The sequence below is a fragment of the Geotrypetes seraphini genome, chromosome 15 (genome assembly GCF_902459505.1).
Source record: "Geotrypetes seraphini chromosome 15, aGeoSer1.1, whole genome shotgun sequence".
In the NCBI taxonomy this organism is placed as follows: domain Eukaryota; kingdom Metazoa; phylum Chordata; class Amphibia; order Gymnophiona; family Dermophiidae; genus Geotrypetes; species Geotrypetes seraphini.
The window spans coordinates 64,386,633-64,404,933 of record NC_047098.1 but is presented as its reverse complement, the minus strand read 5'-3'; the positions used below and the strand labels follow the sequence as shown (position 1 = coordinate 64,404,933).

The 18,301-nt window shown below is 43.1% G+C and overlaps 1 protein-coding gene across 3 annotated transcripts in view; it reads right to left on the bottom strand.

The window, feature by feature from the left end:
- The window catches only part of LIG3 (DNA ligase 3), a 101,885-nt gene that overhangs the window by 40,755 nt on the left and 42,829 nt on the right, over positions 1 to 18,301 (bottom strand). For all 3 annotated transcript variants that reach the window (XM_033921787.1, XM_033921789.1, XM_033921788.1), the window contains exons 10-13: positions 15,471 to 15,602; positions 13,330 to 13,409; positions 5,621 to 5,708; positions 1,947 to 2,024 (exon numbers count right to left, since the gene is read on the bottom strand). In XM_033921787.1, the coding sequence (XP_033777678.1) occupies positions 1,947 to 2,024; positions 5,621 to 5,708; positions 13,330 to 13,409; positions 15,471 to 15,602 (378 nt within the window). The remainder of the gene's footprint in view (positions 1 to 1,946; positions 2,025 to 5,620; positions 5,709 to 13,329; positions 13,410 to 15,470; positions 15,603 to 18,301) is intronic.

The following is an 18,301-nucleotide window of genomic DNA, read 5'->3' as shown; positions in this document are numbered from 1 at the left end:
AACGTGATTCCTAACAGAGGAGGAGCAGAAGTCGGGCAGGAAATCGAATCCCTCCGCCAGTGCAGGAAATTGCAATTGTCAATCTCACCGGCCCTGTGCGGATCGGCAGGAATTTCCTGCGGACCGGCACCAGTCCACAGACTGGCGGTTGAAGAACAGTGATCTAGAGAACATAATCAATCGTTCTGATCTAGAAGGGGACAACATTCAGGCTGATTTCTGTGATAAGTAAATGAATGGAAATGCTTTTAAAAGGAGAGAACAGTGGCATTTCTAGAAACCAGTGGATTACAGGTCTTCAAGGCAACATGGATTCACTAGAGGCAGATATTGTCAGACAAATCTGATCAATTTCTTTGCTAGATGTGGTGTATTTAGATTTTAGCAAAACCTTGGAGTGTTCCATATAGGTATCTAATAAATAAACTGAGTGCCCTCAGGATGGGCCCCAAAGTGACAAACTGGGTCAAGAACTGATTGAGTGAAAAGCAACAGAGGGCATGTTACCAGTGGTGTGCCTGAAGGTTTGTTCTTGGACCTGTCATTCTTAACATTTTTGTAAGCAATATTGCTGAAGGGCTGTCGATTAAGATTTGCCTCTTTGCAGATGATACCAAAACCCTGATGGTGTGAATAACATGAGGAAGGATCTAGCGAAGCTTGAAGAACGGTCTGAAATTTGGCAGCTAAGATTTAATGCTAAGAAATACAAGGTCATGCATTGGGTGCAAAAACCTGAGGGAACAGTTCAGTTTAGGGGGTGAAGAACTTTTGTGCACAGATGAGAAGCGGGACTTGGGTGTGATAGTAGGCAATGATTTTAAGGTGGCCAAACAGGTTGAAAAGGTGACAGCAAAAGCTAGAAGGTTGCCAGGGTGCATAGGGAGAGGTCTCGTCAGTAGGAAAACGAAGGTATTGATGGCCCTGTATAAGACTCTGGTGAGACCTTATTTAGAATATTATGTACAGTTCTGGATACCGCACTTTCAAAAAGATATAAACAGGATGGAGTCAGTCCAGAAGAAGGCTACTAAAATGGTCAGTGGTCTTCATCATAAGGCATATGGGAACAGACGTAAAGATCTCAATATGTATACCTTTGGAGGAAAGGCAGAAGCAGGGATAAATGCACATGAGGCGAGAGTTTCTTTCATTTGAAAGGAAACTCCGAAATAAGATTGCATAGGATGAAGTTAAGAGGTGATAGGCTCAGGAGTAATCTAAGGAAATACTCTTTTTTATAGAAAGGATGTTAGATACATGGAATAGCCTCCTGGTAGAGGTAGTGGATATAAAGACTGTGTCTGATTTTAAGAAAGTGTAGGATAGGTACATGGGATCTCTTAGGGAGAGAATGAGATAGTGGATGCCGTGGATAGGCAGACTGGATGGTCCATTTGGTCTTTATCTGCCATCATATTTCTTTGTTTCTAAGTGTTAGCAATTATCCATCAGGTTGTATATCCTGTCCCAGTATATTTTAAGAATTAATTTGGAGATCTACCGGCTAGGAAGAAGTTTAAGATCAGAAAATGGAATGTTTTCTGTTGCAGGAATTAAGGTTTGGAATGCTCTTCCTGGGAAATTACAGCTACTGTATGTGTTGAGTGGATTACTTTTAAGAAACTATTGAAAACTCATCTTTTTGTAAAAGCATTTATGTAAATAATGTAATATACAGATTGAAGGTACATACTGGAAGGAAGGCAGCTCTTGTATTATGTATTTATGTTTTATCTGTCAAAGATTTTATGTATATTTAATTTTATGGAAACTGCCAAGGAGTTAGGAAGTGTATACATTTTAAGAATAAATAAATAGATTTTCTTCATGCCTAATCTTGATTTTTCTTTTTCTTCTTTATAAATGATATATGTTTCCTCTATATTATGGCCTGAGATGCAAATTTCATTAAAAAAGGAAAAAAATGACCTTGTTTATCTTACCTTCACATCCTTCAGCACCAGTCCTTCTAGGCCCTCACTGATTACATGGCTGATCATATCTGATAAATCCGAGGCTTTCTGAAAGGAACAAGAGAGATCAATTAGTAACTAAACTTAACCCAAATCAGCATTGGTAGGAAAGGAGAAATTAGGTTCTTACCTGCTAATTTTCTTTCTTTTAGACTCTCCAGACCGGTACAGTTCACTGATGGGTAATAGCTCACCATGACCAGCAGGTGGAGACTGAGACAAAACTTTGGCTGTAATACTAACAGCTGTGCTTCCCTCTTGTCTAACCAGTCTGCCAAATAGCCAAGCAGAACTAAGAAATGCTAATTATAACAGTAACAACACTCCAAATAGAAGTAACAACTAACACAGAGCAATATTATTGGAAATTGCATAGAAGAAGCCTCTTCAGCAAAACGTCCCCACAGCTCACCAGCTGAGCCAAAGCTGCTGTTTTGATCTCCCCGACCCTATCAAAATACTAGAACCTGCAAAAAATCCATACTCTTCATGCGAATCCCGCAAGAACAACAGATAGACAGGGTGGGGACTGTACCGGTCTAGAGAGTCTAAAAGAAAGAAAAGTAGCAGGTAAGAACCTAATTTCTCCTTCTTTAGCATCTTTCCAGACTGGTACCAAAGCAGTACCCATCATGGGTGGGACCCCCGGTGGGCCACCACCAGAACATGCTCACCAAATACCGCGTCCTGATGCGCCTGGACGTCTATATAGTAGTGTTACACAAATGAATGCAGAGAAGACCAAACCGTGGCCTTACAGATATCCACTGGAGGCACCAGAGAAGACTCAGCCCAAGAAGCTGCCTGACTCCGAGTGGAATGAGCTTGAGAAAATCCGGAATAGGCTTCTTCTGAAGAAGATAGGCGGAAGCGATCCAGCGCACAATGGTAGCCTTGGAAGCATCATTCCCCTTACGAGGCCCCGCTAAGAGGACAAAAAGATGATCCGACTTCCGGAACTACTGGGTCTGCTGAACATAATAGCGAAGGACCTGACAGACATACAACTTGCGCTATTGCCTCTGTTCCAAAGAGCCCTCCCGGCTACTCAAGACTAAGAGGACTATGGACTAGTTGACATGAAAAAGTGAGACCACTTTCGGCAGAAAAGAAGGAACAGGCCATAGCACCACCCGCTCCCTAGAAAACTTCAGGAAGGGAGGTCTACAAGGGAAAGCCTGCAGCTCAGAAACGCATCTCTCAGAAGTAATGGCCACCAGGAAAATTGCCTTGAGAGTAAGGTCCTTCAATGAGCAGTAATGCAGGGGCTCAAAGGGAGGCACACTAGCATGGACAGGACCAGATTGAGATCCCAGGCCAGAACTGAAGGCCTCACTGGAGGCCGAAGCAATTTAGCCGCCCTAAAAAAGCGAATTACATCTGGAAAAGAAGTTAAACGCTTACCCTGCATCAAACCGCCTAATGCAGACAAAGCTGCACGCTGAACCCGTACGGAAAACCAGGCCAGGCCACTATCCAGGCCATCCTGCAAGAACTCCAAGATGTGAGGCAAAGAGGCGAGAAAGGAAACCACTCCAAGCGCAGCACACCACTCTTCAAAAATATGCCAAACCCACAAACAAGCCCAAGAAGTGGAAAGCCTCCGGGACCCCAAGAGAATGGAGATCACTTTATCTGAATAACCTTTCTTACCTAGGCGTTCCCTCTCAAGAGCCAAGCTGTAAGACAAAGGGACCTGGATCGAACATTGGAATGGGGCCCTGAGTCAGAAGGTCGGGCGAAAGGGACAGCAGAAAAAGGGCACAAAATGAAATAAAAGGGCACCTCCGGTGCTTTCTGCTGCACAAGCACATATTCCGAATTTCCTGATGCATAGAAAGAGAATGGGATGCTGAGCGGATCCTCTGAAACAGAAGGTCCACCACATGTGAGGGCTCCTTCGCATCTTCTTTGAAACACAACACAGAGGAGACCTAAAAGATAGGCTCCTGGAACTCTTCCGATTGAAAAATGCGCACCACGGACGCATCCTCGCCAGCCAACAGAACAGAAAAACCTTCACCAGTGGCATTCATCCCTTCCCTCCCTCCCCCCCCCCCCCCCCCCGAGAGGATCCTGGAGATCTCCTAAAGGGTCCAGGTCATCAAGAGAAAACTGCTCCCCATAGAAAAAATCATCGTCCCAAGAGACCCTCAGCCACTTGGACGAGAGAGGAGATGGGTCGAAACCGGCACTGAGGGGAGCCGAACTGGAGTGGATGCAGAGTGAACCACCACCACCCCTCAGAGACGGAAACAGGACACCCGACCATCTGAAGATAAGCCTTACACAAAGCAAAAACAAAATCAGGGGAAAAATACCCTGGCGGCCTAATGGATTCACTGCCAAAGCAGAGGACCCAGAAGAAACCTGCTTCTGTTTCTCCAATATAGGGGAAAGATCACCTGAGGCTGCAGATAAAATGAAGGCGCTTCCCGCCAAAATCAGAACAAAGCCCGCTGAAAAACATGCCCCCGAGAACTGTATAGCAGCTGAGAAGTCTAACTGTCCCAGCTGCTAAAGCAGTTAGGAAAACTTTATTTCCCTATTCGTCGGTGGCTGAGGGAATCCTTGTGTGGATGGCGAGGGAAGCTCGGGCTTCCCCGCTGTCAGCTGCCGCATCGACCTCGCGTCTGGAGGACAATGAGCACTTCTTCCCTTTAAAAGTGCTAATTGCGCAATACGCGACCTAGCTAAGGGAAAAAGTAATGGTTAGCAATAAAAAACAATAACAATGAACTGAAGGCTCCCTCCAGACCGACACTACTTCAGGATTTTTTTTTCTGTCAGAATAGACGCCACTGGCTCTCTAAGCCATATGCCTTGGTGGCAAGGCTTACATCTGAGGCGCCTCTAGAAAAATTTGGGGGAAGTGGAGGAAATGGGGGGAGAAACTCAACTCGTGCCCCGTTGAGTATGACACTCCCGAGGTCAGATGGACCCCCCCAAGCTCAGTCCAGCACCAAATGGGGGCAAGAAGGCTACTAAACAACTTCCAACAGCCCTACACTAACCATTTTCAGGAATACTGGCACAGATTACCACATCTGCTGAGACTGAGAACAGACTGGTTAGGCTAGAGGGAAGCACAGCTATTAGTATTACTGCCAAAGTTTTGTCACAGTCACCACCTGCTGGTCATGGTGAGCTATTACCCATCAGTGAACTGTACCGGTCTGGAGAGATGCTAAAGAGAAAAACATTTTACCATTAGAACAAAAATGAATGTACTGTACATCCCTAACACAATCCAGGCCCTTGCCCACCCACACCTCCCATCTCCCACAGCCAGGACAGAGCTTTCTCCAAGAAGGAGCAAGGATAAGCCAAGGTGGCCAAGTTTTTCTGGATCTAGGAGTAGGCTTGCACTTTCTCCCCACACAGGCTGTCATGGATACCAATATCTCTTCAGAGTGGAATCAACCTGGATGTCACTTCTCACTTGGAGATACAAACACCAATCCATACCCTGGTACAACATAAGGTATTCATAATTTGTTTGAATTTCACATGTAAAAATCTTTATAAATGCATTAATTTCCTTGCACAAAATTTATTGTAATAATTCTTAAAGGAAATAAAAATAAAATAAAATAGAGAGACATGCAACAGATGAGGAGATTTAGACTTGCAGACATACTCACAGTCACATGTTTCATCTCTGAGAAAAGAATCCGGTTGGGTATTTCCACCATGTTATCATGCAAAAATTTCCTTCGCTCAAGCAAGGGCCTGATACAAAGACAAATCTGTTAAGAACAGGCACACCCGAGAAAAGCTACATATGAAAAAAATGTAATCTACCAATCCAAGATCTATACACACAGCCTCCCATCCATTTCCTGTAACAGACTTTTCAAGATTTTGCAGCAAATATGATGCATTGAATAAATTAGAATACAGAAGCAAATTCAAAGTCAATTTATTTTACTGTATAAAAATAGACCTTTTCTGACACTACTGCCATTATCTGGTTATCTATTTGTTTCCTTTGGGAGAGGCTTAAGGGATCCTAGAGATTTGTGCTAGGATGCTGGATAGAGAAGTGATAGAAGGGGTAGGGGTAAAGAAGGGGTTCTTGGAGAATGACAAGTGTCAAAGCACAAAGGTAGGAGAGAAGAAAATCAGAAAGATAAGGCAGGATCAATCACAGGAAGGAAGGATAGTGAGGAGAGAAGAAAAGAGACAGGAAGAGATAATGGTTACTGCGGATGGGCAGACTCTATGGGCCATTTGGCCTTTATCTGCCATCACGTTTCAATGTTTCTGTGCTAATGCACTGTGAATGATAAAATCCAGGATCAAGAAAGGAAAAGAAGAGGGGCTGCTATTATGTATCACCTCATAACACCAAAACTTTCCATTCAACCCCTCAGTGAAGCAGATCTAGATCTGGAATTCTTAACCTATACCTTCTCTGATCCTGTCACACACAATCTATACCCCCCAAAAAAAACAAACAAAAAACCCTCGCTGTTCCCTCAGTCACTTTTCCCCTTACAACCCAAACTCTGCAATTTAATAAGATAAAATTAACAAGTTATATCCCTAGTCATTGCAAAGAAAACAAATGGCAGAAAAATTAAAGTCAAAAGGGGCAGCAAGAAATACAGAATATAAGAAGAGCACAGAAGAGATTACTGGATCACTGAACATAGATCAATGTTTTCAAATTCTGAAAATGGTAAGGAATTCTTGTCTAAAGGCGATGTGTATAAGTATATTTAGTAAGAAAATTTCTGAGTGATATTATTTTTTTCTCAAATGTTACTGCTACTAAATTAGCCGTAGGCATATTTAAAGAAGTGTCATTATCCTTTTTTCTAACTAAGGAGTGGAACAGATTAAATCATTTTTAAAGCTTATTTTCACAGTTTTCCAGTTCTTTATTAAAGTATTCCCTTTTTTTAATTCTTTGTTATATAGTATGGTTTTGCTGATTTAAGCTATTGATATAGATCTGGATCTTGTTTTGCATCATTGGCATTGAAGAGGTGTCATAAGCCTGAGTTGCAGAATCAGAGTCTGTGTCAGATTGTAAATCAGTTCTAAAGAAGCTTTGGAGAAGGCGTGCGTCAAGGGGATTGATGCTTGACGATGACTCCGGTACTGATCTGAGGAAGATGATGAAGAAGTATGACATGTAGCTCTCTTTTGTTTGGCACTGGAACTACTGCTTTGAGATCCAGCAATCTTTTCTTTTGCCGGGGTGGTCTCTATAATTGTCCTTCGTACATACACCACCCCCACCTTCTAGTTTAAATGCCTAGAAAAATATTGTCTAAATTTCTCTGCAAGGTTTCTTTATCCTGCTGTAGTAATATGTAGCCCATCAGTGCAATATAGCTTCTTGTCCTTCCATGTATTTCCCCATCCTCCTATGTACCTGAAGCCTTCTTGATGACACCAGGCTCTGAGCCATCTATTAAAGTCCTCTGTGTTTTTTACTCTTTGCTCTCCTTTTCCATATGCAGGCAGTATTTCAGAAAAAGCTAAAGTCTTTACAAAAGGTTTCACGCCCTCACCAAGCTCCCGAAAAGCTTTCTGTGCTGCAAGTGTGGAGTTGTTGGCCAGGTCATTTGTTCCCAGATGGATAACAACATCAGTGTTAAAATCCTTAGTTTCTTCCTTAATTATAGTCAGTATTTGCCTGGAACTCCTGGTAGCTGAGGATCCTGGAAGACATTTCACTATTTTGGTCTCCTCGCCCTGTGTTCCAAGGTTAATGCCTCTGATGATGGAATCCCCCAACAGTAATAGTTTTCTGTTTTTGGCTTTTTTATTTGTACTTAGGGTGCTCTTGTTCTCTTGAGTTTCCTTCATTGGTTCAAGTCCCACCTCCCTTCTGTTTTCCTGAGTATCGCAGTGCACTAGTGGAGCGAAGGAATTCTGTAGAGGTAATATTAGTGAAGGTGGATGTTTCTGTGTTACATGTCGCAGTCTTCCTGAGCCTACTGTGACCCATTTATTCCTGGGCTGTTTTATTCTTTGAGGTAGAGGTGATAAGTTGGTATGATTTTGTGGAGTGATGGAAGCTGCTTTAATTGTACAGTGGTGCCTCGCATAACGGACGCCTCGCACAGCGAACGCTGCGCACAACGAACTTTATGTCTTGATCCGTACAACGAACTTCGTTTCACACAACGAAGTCGCCCGAGCTGCATCCTTCCGCGCAGGCACTGCGCTTAACTGCCCTCTCTCCGCCTGGTTCCCTCTTGCCCCCCCCCGACTCCCCGACACGATCGGGGCAAAAAAGAGCCCAAGCCCTCTTGCCCCGCCGATTCCCCAACTCCCCACACAATATCGGGCCAGGAGGGAGCCCAAGTCCTCCTGGCCACGGCGACCCCCTAACCCCACCCTGCACTACATTACGGGCAGGAGGGATCCCAGGCCCTCCTGCCCTCGACGCAAACCCCCCCTCCCCCCAACGACCGCCCCCCCCCAAGAACCTCCGACCGCCCCCCCAGCCGACCCGCGACCCCCCTGGCCGACCCCCACGACACCCCCAACCCCCTTCCCCGTACCTTTCTGTAGTTGGCCGGACAGACGGGAGCCAAACCCGCCTGTCCGGCAGGCAGCCAACGACGGAATGAGGCCGGATTGGCCCATCCGTCCCAAAGCTCCGCCTACTGGTGGGGCCTAAGGCGCCTGGGCCAATCAGAATAGGCCCGGGAGCCTTAGGTCCCTCCTGGGGGCGGGGCCTGAGGCACATGGGCCCAACCCGACCATGTGCCTCAGGCCCTGCCCCCAGGAGGGACCTAAGGCTCCCGGGCCTATTCTGATTGGCCCAGGCGCCTTAGGCCCCACCAGTAGGCGGAGCTTTGGGACGGATGGGCCAATCCGGCCTCATTCCGTCGATGGCTGCCTGCCGGACAGGCGGGTTTGGCTCCCGTCTGTCCGGCCAAGTACAGAAAGGTACGGGGAAGGGGGTTGGGGGTGTCGTGGGGGGCGGCCAGGGGGGTCGCGGGTCGGCTGGGGGGGCGGTCGGAGGTTCTTGGGGGGGGGGCGGTCGTTGGGGGGAGGGGGGGTTTGCGTCGAGGGCAGGAGGGCCTGGGATCCCTCCTGCCCGTAATGTAGTGCAGGGTGGGGTTAGGGGGTCGCCGTGGCCAGGAGGACTTGGGCTCCCTCCTGGCCCGATATTGTCGGGGAGTTGGGGAATCGGCGGGGCAAGAGGGCTTGGGCTCCCTTTTGCCCCGATCGTGTCGGGGAGTCGGGGGGGCAAGAGGGCTTGAGCTCCCTTTTGCCCCGATCGTGTCGGGGAGTCGGGGGGGCAAGAGGGCTTGAGCTCCCTCTTGCCCCGATCGTGTCGGGGAGTCGGGGGGGGCAAGAGGGCTTGAGCTCCCTCTTGCCCCGATCGTGTCGGGGAGTCGGGGGGGCAAGAGGGCTTGAGCTCCCTCTTGCCCCGATCGTGTCGGGGGTGCCAGGGACCACACGGAGTCACCCACCGTACCACCCGATTCGGGTAAGCGCAGGTATCGGTGGGTGGCTTATTTGCGGGGGGGGTGCCTTATTTTACATTTTTTTCTAAAAAGGGGGAGCTGTCTTATTTGATGGCCCTGCCTTATCATCGGGGAAACACGGTAGAAAAAAAAAAAAAAATGAACAGTTAAGTCCCAGTTTTTGCCGCTGAGACTCTGCCCTCTCACTGTAAAATTAGACTCTACTTAGTCTGTCTTTAAATTTAAAAAATGTGTGTTGTTTTAAAAAACAATTATGTTTTTAGATGTATCTAAATAAAAATAATAACCAAAAATTTATCTTTTTTTATGTCATCTTAGCATATTTTATGCTACAGAACGAATTATTTTTTTTAACATGTATTGTTATGGGAAAACGCGTTTCACACAACGAACGTTTCACATAACAAACTTGCTCCTGGAACGGATTAAGTTCGTTGTGTGAGGCACCACTGTATTCAATTCCTGTTTAAGTTTGCAGAGCTCCTCCTTAATACTGGCAAGTTGAAGACAGATGGGGCAAGCCTTAAGCCTCCAAATAGTATGTCTTGGAATTAAAGCACCACAGTGATTGCATAGAATAAAGGTCATCTTGATTGGTTGTGAAGTGACTTGATTTGAGTAGTCCTGATTATATGGGTCTCTATATATGAATAGTGGTCCCTGGGGTTGGTGGGACTATAAGTAAGACTACTAGTAAGGCAGAAATATAGGCTCTATACCACCTAAACAAAACTGCAGGTTCTATCAGTGCTACCCTAAAACACAGGATTTATAACAGGATTTTCCCTACTTTAGTCACCCTGAGCCACAGGCACCAGAAATATAGGCTCTATACTACCTAAAACACAGTATTTTAAACAAAAATGCAGGAAGAGGAAATAAGATTTAACAGAGGAAAGAGAAGGATTTATTTTTTTGTGCTTTTTTATATTTTTTTTTTGTAAGAAACAGGGAGGAGAAGAGAAATTAAGCAGATATAATGCTGAAAACCAGTGAAAAGAGCAGAATATGAAATGCTGAGTAACTTAGCTTTTAGAAGTTCACAGGGCAGCCTTGTTTTAGCAATCCTTCCTATAATATAACTGATCATCCATTGTGACAACACACCCCATCCCAAATCCCCCCCTTCATCCCACAGCAATATAGACCCCATAAGATGAACCCTCTGTGGTTTCTCCAGAGAGTCCACCAAGCATACCTCCACCCCACACCCTACCCAACCCACTGAATGTTCAAAGGCACTGAAAAATTTTATACCAGGTTTTATACCAGGTTTGCTCTTGTTCATAAAAACCCAAATATTTAGCAGCCATACATTCCATCCGGGCCAACTTATTGCACTTAAGCAGCCATTTCTCCTTGGTAGGAGCAATAGAGCGTTTCCAATACTGTGCCATAAGACACTTAGCACCAATGAATCTCATCCGAACTAGTTTAGTCTGCCAGGGCCAACTCCTTTGATCATGAGTACCCAGCAAACAGGCTTGGGGCAAGATCTGAACTGAGACATAAACGTAGACACCTCTAACCAAAAAACCTTAATGGTCGGGTAATCCCACCATACATGATAAAAAAAATCCCGGCCTCCCCCCTCACCTCCAGCACACATTAAGGACTTGAGGGCACATTTGATGCAACCGCTCTGATGTCAGATACCATTGCGTCAATATTTTATAAGCATTTTCCTGTACCAGAACGCAATGAGATGCCTTCTGTACCTCCTCACAATCCCTAGACCAATCATTAGTCGTAAACCTCACTTGTACATCCATTTCCCATTTCTGCTTAAAGGGGAATTGAACTACATTCTGCCCACGCAAATACTGATAAAGGACCGTAATAGGCCAAGGCACCCTACCTAAAAGGCCCCAGAGATTTTGCAAATGTTCCACTTCCTGTAACTGTCCCCCTCCCCCACCCTACCGAAATCATAAAATGTCGTAGCTGCATATAAGCAAAAAAATAATCCTTAAGCCCGAAATCCCTAGTCACCAACTCATCAAAAATAGGGATTTTTCCACCCCTAAGCACATCCCGAAAAGTAATAATAACCCTCTCCTCCCACCTACAAAAAGCCCCCCCCCCCCGTTCCTGCCCTACCAAGAACTGTGGCTCCCCCCGAATAGGTGCTAAAGTAGATATCCCCTGGTAGCGCTGTTCACTATGATGCAATTTCCCCCAAGTCCACACTAAATGCCCAAAAAAGGGATTATGTACCCCCTGCAACCTTCCTAAATCCAAATAGGAGGCCCAGATCCAGTGTTTCAACAAACAATGACGTACATAACTTTGCTCAATTTGGACCCCCAGCTTGAACTCTGCTAACACCAGGCGAAGCTGTGCAGCTAGATAATACCAATGTAGATTAGGGACAGCTCTACCAACCTCCTCCCTGGCAGACCAAAGCACTTGTTGCCCAATCCGTGGGGGTTTACCCTGCCAAATAAACATCCGAAACTCCCTATGTAGAGCCTTTAGCACCCCCCTAGGGACAGCACTGGGAAGAGATTGAAATAAAAATAACAAACGAAGTAAGATATTCATTTTAATCACAGCAATGTGTCTCCACCAAGAGAGCCAATACCCCCACCATTTCTGTAAATCCGCTCTAATTAATCGCTCAATCCGAGCATAATTAAGCTCATATAACCTAGACAAATCCCTCGGAAGTTGGATTCCTAGGTATCTAATGCAGTCCCGTGCTCTCCTAAAAGGAAAGGAATCCAGTAACCTCTGCTCTTCTTCATCCTCAATATAGACTCCCAAAAATTCAGACTTATCCATATTTATAGTAAACCCTGAGACCTCATAAAATTTGCTAAACACCTCCATAAGGACCGGGAAAGAACTACTAATATCTCGGACACATAAAAAAGGATGTCATTAGCAAACAATGAAAGCTTATGCTCCTGCCCACACATATATAGTCCCGAATAGCCCGGTGTTACCTAAGACAACACGCCAACAGTTCCAAATAAAGAGCACAAAGGAGTGGGGACAAAGGGCATCCCTGTCTAGTACCACAGTTTATAGGGAAAAAATCCATATAATGCCCATTAATTTGAACACACACACGGGGCCCCATATAAGAACTCCTAATCCACTACCCAACCCCCCCTTAAACCCATCCTTTCCATAATTGACCATAAAAAAATCCCACCGGACTTTACCAAAAGCTTTCTCCACATTTATGGATAACAACACCATTGTAGTATGAAATTGCTGAGCACCCCACATCAAATGTAACATACGACGTATGGGCCAAAATTCTGGGAACAAAAGGAACGGAAACGAAGATCAGCATCTACTACCAACCCACAGGGCAGTCCGAAGAAATTGAAGGAGAGATGACAGACGAGACTAAATGCAACTGCAAGGGAGGCAACGCAGTTATAAGAACATAAGAATTGCTGCTGCTGGGTCAGACCAATGGTTCATCGTGCCCAGCAGTGTAAGCTGGTACTGAATGGGGCCAAGACCCACCCTGGGGAGTTCTGTTCATGCCCTGGAGGTGTCATACCCAGATGGCTGGGTTCCTCCCCCCTCACCTGATGCACATATGAGGTGAATGCATTTAAGATATACTTTCACTTAACTTTTTTCTCTTTTGGAAAGTAATTGAACTATGAATTGTAATCAAGTTCAAGTTTCAAGTTTACTGGCTTTTAATATACCGACCATGAAAGACACATGAAATGGATAGGAGCTAAGTGAAGCTTTGATAACGGAATTGGGTAGTAGAACTGAATGTGAGCTAAGTGAACACTTATGAATAATTTTAGCCAATTTAAAAGTATGTTATGACCTCAAAAATGACAGCAGCTCTTAAATGTAATTCCTTGCAGTACCAATGTAGACATTACCACCAATTTTGACGACATGAACACACGCACCTGTCCATCAAACTGACTCCATTGAAGTAGATACAATCAAACACAAACAGGCAGACATTGGCATCCTTGAATGCAGCTTTCTGAAAGAATATTAAAATAAAAAGAAACATTTGTATTTTGGAGATAAATACAGTAAAATGGCTACAGCATGATGCGTATAATTATACAAAGTACAAAGTATTTTCCTTTATTTTCTATATGATTAACCTATTCATCTGAAAGTGAAAACTAACAAAGACTGAAAATAAATTTTTAGTAGCGTTTCAAAGAATATTTCAAGATATCAGCTTTCAAATCTCAAAGCAATTCAGAACTTTATTTAAAAGCCATGTCAAGCATTATAGCATCCAACAAACACTCTTTTTGAAGTGTTGGTACAGATTAATTCACTTGAAACTAAAGGAAAATCATTTTCTTCTCTATGTTAATTGCTGGAACCTCATTCCTTCAAGGATTTGTGGAGCCTGTTTACTAAGTGTGGTAAAGTTTTGCAGTGATCGTATAATAGTTGTAAAAATTAATGCATGGAAAGTACAAAACGTGTCTGGTAATTCCACAATATCTCTCTCTTCTTCTTCCCTCCCTCCCCACTATGGCTGGGCATCTCTCTCCTTCCTTCCCCCATGGTTGGGCATCTCTCTCTCTCCTTCATCCCTCTCACCCTGGTCAGGTATCTCTCTCTCTCTCCCATCCCCCCCCTCCGATCAGGTATCTCTCTCTCCTTCCTCCCCTCCCTCTCCCCTAAGTTAGGTGGTGGGCAGCAGCAGTTGCATGTAGAGGAAAGTAAAGGGTGGCAGCAAGGCTGCTTTTCTTGGAGAGTAGCTGCAGCAAGGGCGGCTCTCCAGGGAGTACAGTGGTGGCAAGAGTAGCTCTTTGGGAAGGAGGCAGTGGTAGCAAGGATGGCTCTCATATAGCTCTAAGCCAACACTCCTCCAAAGTTATCTTCAGACTGACTTCACTTCTGGTGGACCGCACCCACAAATGGGCAGGAAGGTAGGCAGGCCTGACCGCATTAATCCCATAAAAATTTTCTTTAATGTCGTTAAACAATTAGGCAAAACAAAACCAGAGAGTATTGACCCCCCAAAATCCACAGAGAAAAGAATCCAAGGAAACCCCCCAAAAAAGGGGGAAACAATTAGGACCAGATTCTATAATTGGGCGCCTATTTCTTGTCAGTTACACTTAAAGAACCATGCCTAATGTAAAACTTAGGTGCCTGCAATGTAGACCAGGGTTTTAAAGGCCTATGTTTTAGGTGCCTAAGTACTTTAGAGAATCATGCCTAGCCGCGCCTAAGTCCTTCTCTGCTCCTAAACACACCTACTTTGGAGTTAGGCACTGTTAGGTGCCTATCTTTTGTAGAATCAGGCCTAAGATAGGCGCCTATCACCCAATTAGATTTTTTTCAATTATGAGCTTATTAAAAAGCCTATAATTGAAGCCAATTTACTAATTAAGTTGGCCGCCTATCTTTAGGCACCTTTTCTAGAATTTCCCTCTTAATTGTTCAATCCTACTAATAATATATTATGTAAACATACAATTTTAATTATTTGATTGTGTCTGAGAGGCTGTTTAATAGTATCTGGCTGATACTGTGGCTGCTTAGCTATGTGGATGGCAGCACTGAATATGGACCCTGCCTCAAGTGCCAGTTCCATCTCAACACTGGCTGGATTCTGATTGCGCAGTCCGAGCCAATATTTGGTAACACTGTCTGATTAAGTGTCGCTGAATATCGGCGACTGGCCCCCCTCGGCATTGTTTATGCAGGCAGAAACTTCTCCTGCTGGCTTAAATTTCCCTGAAAATCAATCCCTTTATGTTCTGTATGTTAACCTGATTTACAAACAAAAACCCGATTCATTGCACTCATCTGTGGTCTATGCATTTTTGTATACATGCAGTAGCTTGAGACTATTGTCATCTTAGCATCCATTGTTTCATTAAAAAAAAACAAAAAATTACGTGAACCGTCAGATATGCAATCTCCAGCATAAACTGGCTCTTTCTTCAAAGAGACAAGCATGATTTGGGTTATCTATAGCAAAGTACCTATGACTTATAGAATTGCAGAGCCAGCTGCTTTTAAATAATTCTTCTCTATAATGGTTGCTGAATTCTTTACTACCATTTACCTTATGTACTCCAAGGGTGCCAAAGGGCAGGGGCTTCCCGGTGCTGGTATCAATCAGCAGCACTTCCGAGTCCAGGATCATGCTGTTTCCTCCTGGAAAAGCCTTTGGGATGAAGTCTTTAAAATGGGCCACCTAGAAGCAAGATCAGCAGTGGAATTTCTGCAGGACACCAGTAACAAAAATCTGCAACACAATAATTGTTACTACAAAAACCTACTTCAAGTCCATGTAACCTTCAACATTTCTGTATTATTGCCTGAAATGAATGAGAACCTAGGATAACCTATATGAAGTGGAAGTTACATTCTTGAAGCTTAAATTGCTTCGACCTTTGAAGGAATTGATGAGTCTGCTTAATTTTCGAACAATTGTACAGGCTTAACCCTTTCAGGACCATAAGGATCGTAGGCCAATTTTTGTGGTTTTGACGACATTTTTATGGTAAAAAGGGCTTGCAGATGCCAAAAAATTGATTTTTTTTTTTTGTGAAATATCTTTATTTTTTTTAAAAAAAATCAAACTTCTGGCTTATGGACAGTGTAGCAAGTGAATCTTCTCGTCAATCTGGCAACGACGCTAATGAATGAATGTCGGAACCAGTTTGTTTACATAAAGGCAGTATCATATGGAATCCGTACATATCAAATTTAGAACTGTAGACTATCCCAATCAAAATTTATAGGATTTTAAAGTTATGGGACAAATATGTCCCTTGGTCCTGAAAGGGTTAAATATATCCACTGTTTGATTATTGTAATTCATTGTTAGTTGGTTTATTAAAAAATTAAAAGATATAAAAGTTGAGGTTGATGAATCCAAGAACTCAATTCTGAATATACAACAGGAGTTAAAAGCATCAAAACAGCTTAATGAAGCAATGGTAAAAGATAACACAAGTTTGCGCAGAAAATTGGAAAATTTGGAGAACTTTTCTCGTAATAATAATCTCCGTTTGATTAATTTTCCTAAGATAGCCTCTGTGACACCTAGAGATATGATGAAACGTTATATGGTAGAGATTTTGGGTATTCCAGAGGATACATTACCACTACTTACTCAAGTATATTACTTACCAATGAAAACTACTAAATTACCACCTAAACAACAGGAGGATAATCAACCACTTAATGTTTCTGCAATCTTGGAACTTTCGGACAGAGAGCTAGCATCTCCGGCAACATTGCTTCTCACGGTGGCCCTTGCACCAGATAAAAACTGGTTGCTTAGAATGTACTTTAGGAATAAAATGAAAGAATTTCTTGGACATAAAATATTAATGTTCCCAGATTTGGCACGGGAAACCCAGAGAAGAAGGCGAGAGTTTCTTTTGATGAAGCCAGGTGTTATATCTCTTGGAGGGACCTTTTTCCTACGACACCCTTGCAAATGTGTAATACAGTACCATATGAAGAAATATGTATTCTTTGAGCCATTCCAGTTGACAGCTTTTCTGGCAGGAACTCGACTGGATGAAGGGAAATCAAGAGAGGTCCAATTGAATAAATGATATCCTTCCTCAGCTAAGGGACTTTGTTTTCCTAATATTTGATTTGATTTTCGTCAGCATCTGTTAATATGTCCGCCTCATCCATCTTGGATCTAATTTTGAGGACTTGAGCTGAATTTAAGCTAAACATTTATTTTATTTAGTTGATTATTATGTATTTTACCTATGAGTATTATTTTTCTGCTTTTCTTCAACTTTCTGTACAAGTGGATACTTGATTTATAAAATGTAAAATTTGATAAATATAAAATAAAAAAAAAAATAAAAAATAAAAAATTAAAAGATCTAAGTAATGAATATAATTTTTTTTTTTTTTTTGGGGGGGTTGGATAGCCTTGTACTGAGAACAAATAGGCCGGGATGGTGGAGAGAGTGGAGTTAAGATTTTAGACCTCAAATTCTGAAGGACTGTATGACCATACTGTCTCAGAGATAGAGCTGACTCTCCCATTCTAAGATTGCAAGGACTGCAGAAGAGGATTGAAGCCTGTAACTGTAATGAAGACTAAATGCATTTGTGCTTCTGATCCAAGGCTACCTAGCTCTACAACCTGTGAAAGAATTAAGTTACTAAGAGAAGAACAGTGCCTTTACAGACTTTCCACAAACAACCTTTGAAGTCCACATTCATTCTTCAACACACATATGATTGGAATAGCTGGACACTCAATAGAGTCGACATGAGCTGTTGCAATCCAGCTGATGTAGCTGTTTAAGGAAGCTAAAAGTCAGATATGGAAAGCATCACAACTAGCTTTGTGGTATTGAGACCTCTATAATCAATAAGCAATACAGCCAGCTGTTACACTGCAGAACACAGTTCACCGCCAGAGCAGTAGCTGTGGAATAAATCTAATCTAAACCTTAGATTTATATACCAGATCATCCCTAAAGATATAGGGCTTGACTCGGTTTACAATAAAAATACATTTACAAAGATGTGTTGATTTTAAGATAGATCATTAGGAATTATATTCTAAAAAATGCAGAAACATCGTAGTTTTTAAATTTTAGGGAAAACCTGAAAAGAAATACATGATCATATCTGAACAGGAAGGTCATTCCATTGTGCAGTCAATAGGAAGGAAAAAGATCAAGCATTTTTGCCGGTCGATTGATAACTTTTGACTGAAGAAAAAGTTAACTTATGTTTATAAATAACTCTACAACCCAAAATGTTTGAGGAGTTTAAGGATAAGGGTATCGGAGTCAAACAATCCGTGAGTAATTTTATAAACAATACAAGCACATTTAAACTGAACTCTGTAATGAAATGGGAGCTAGTTTAAGTTCTTAAACAATGGAGTAATGTGCTTGAATTTTG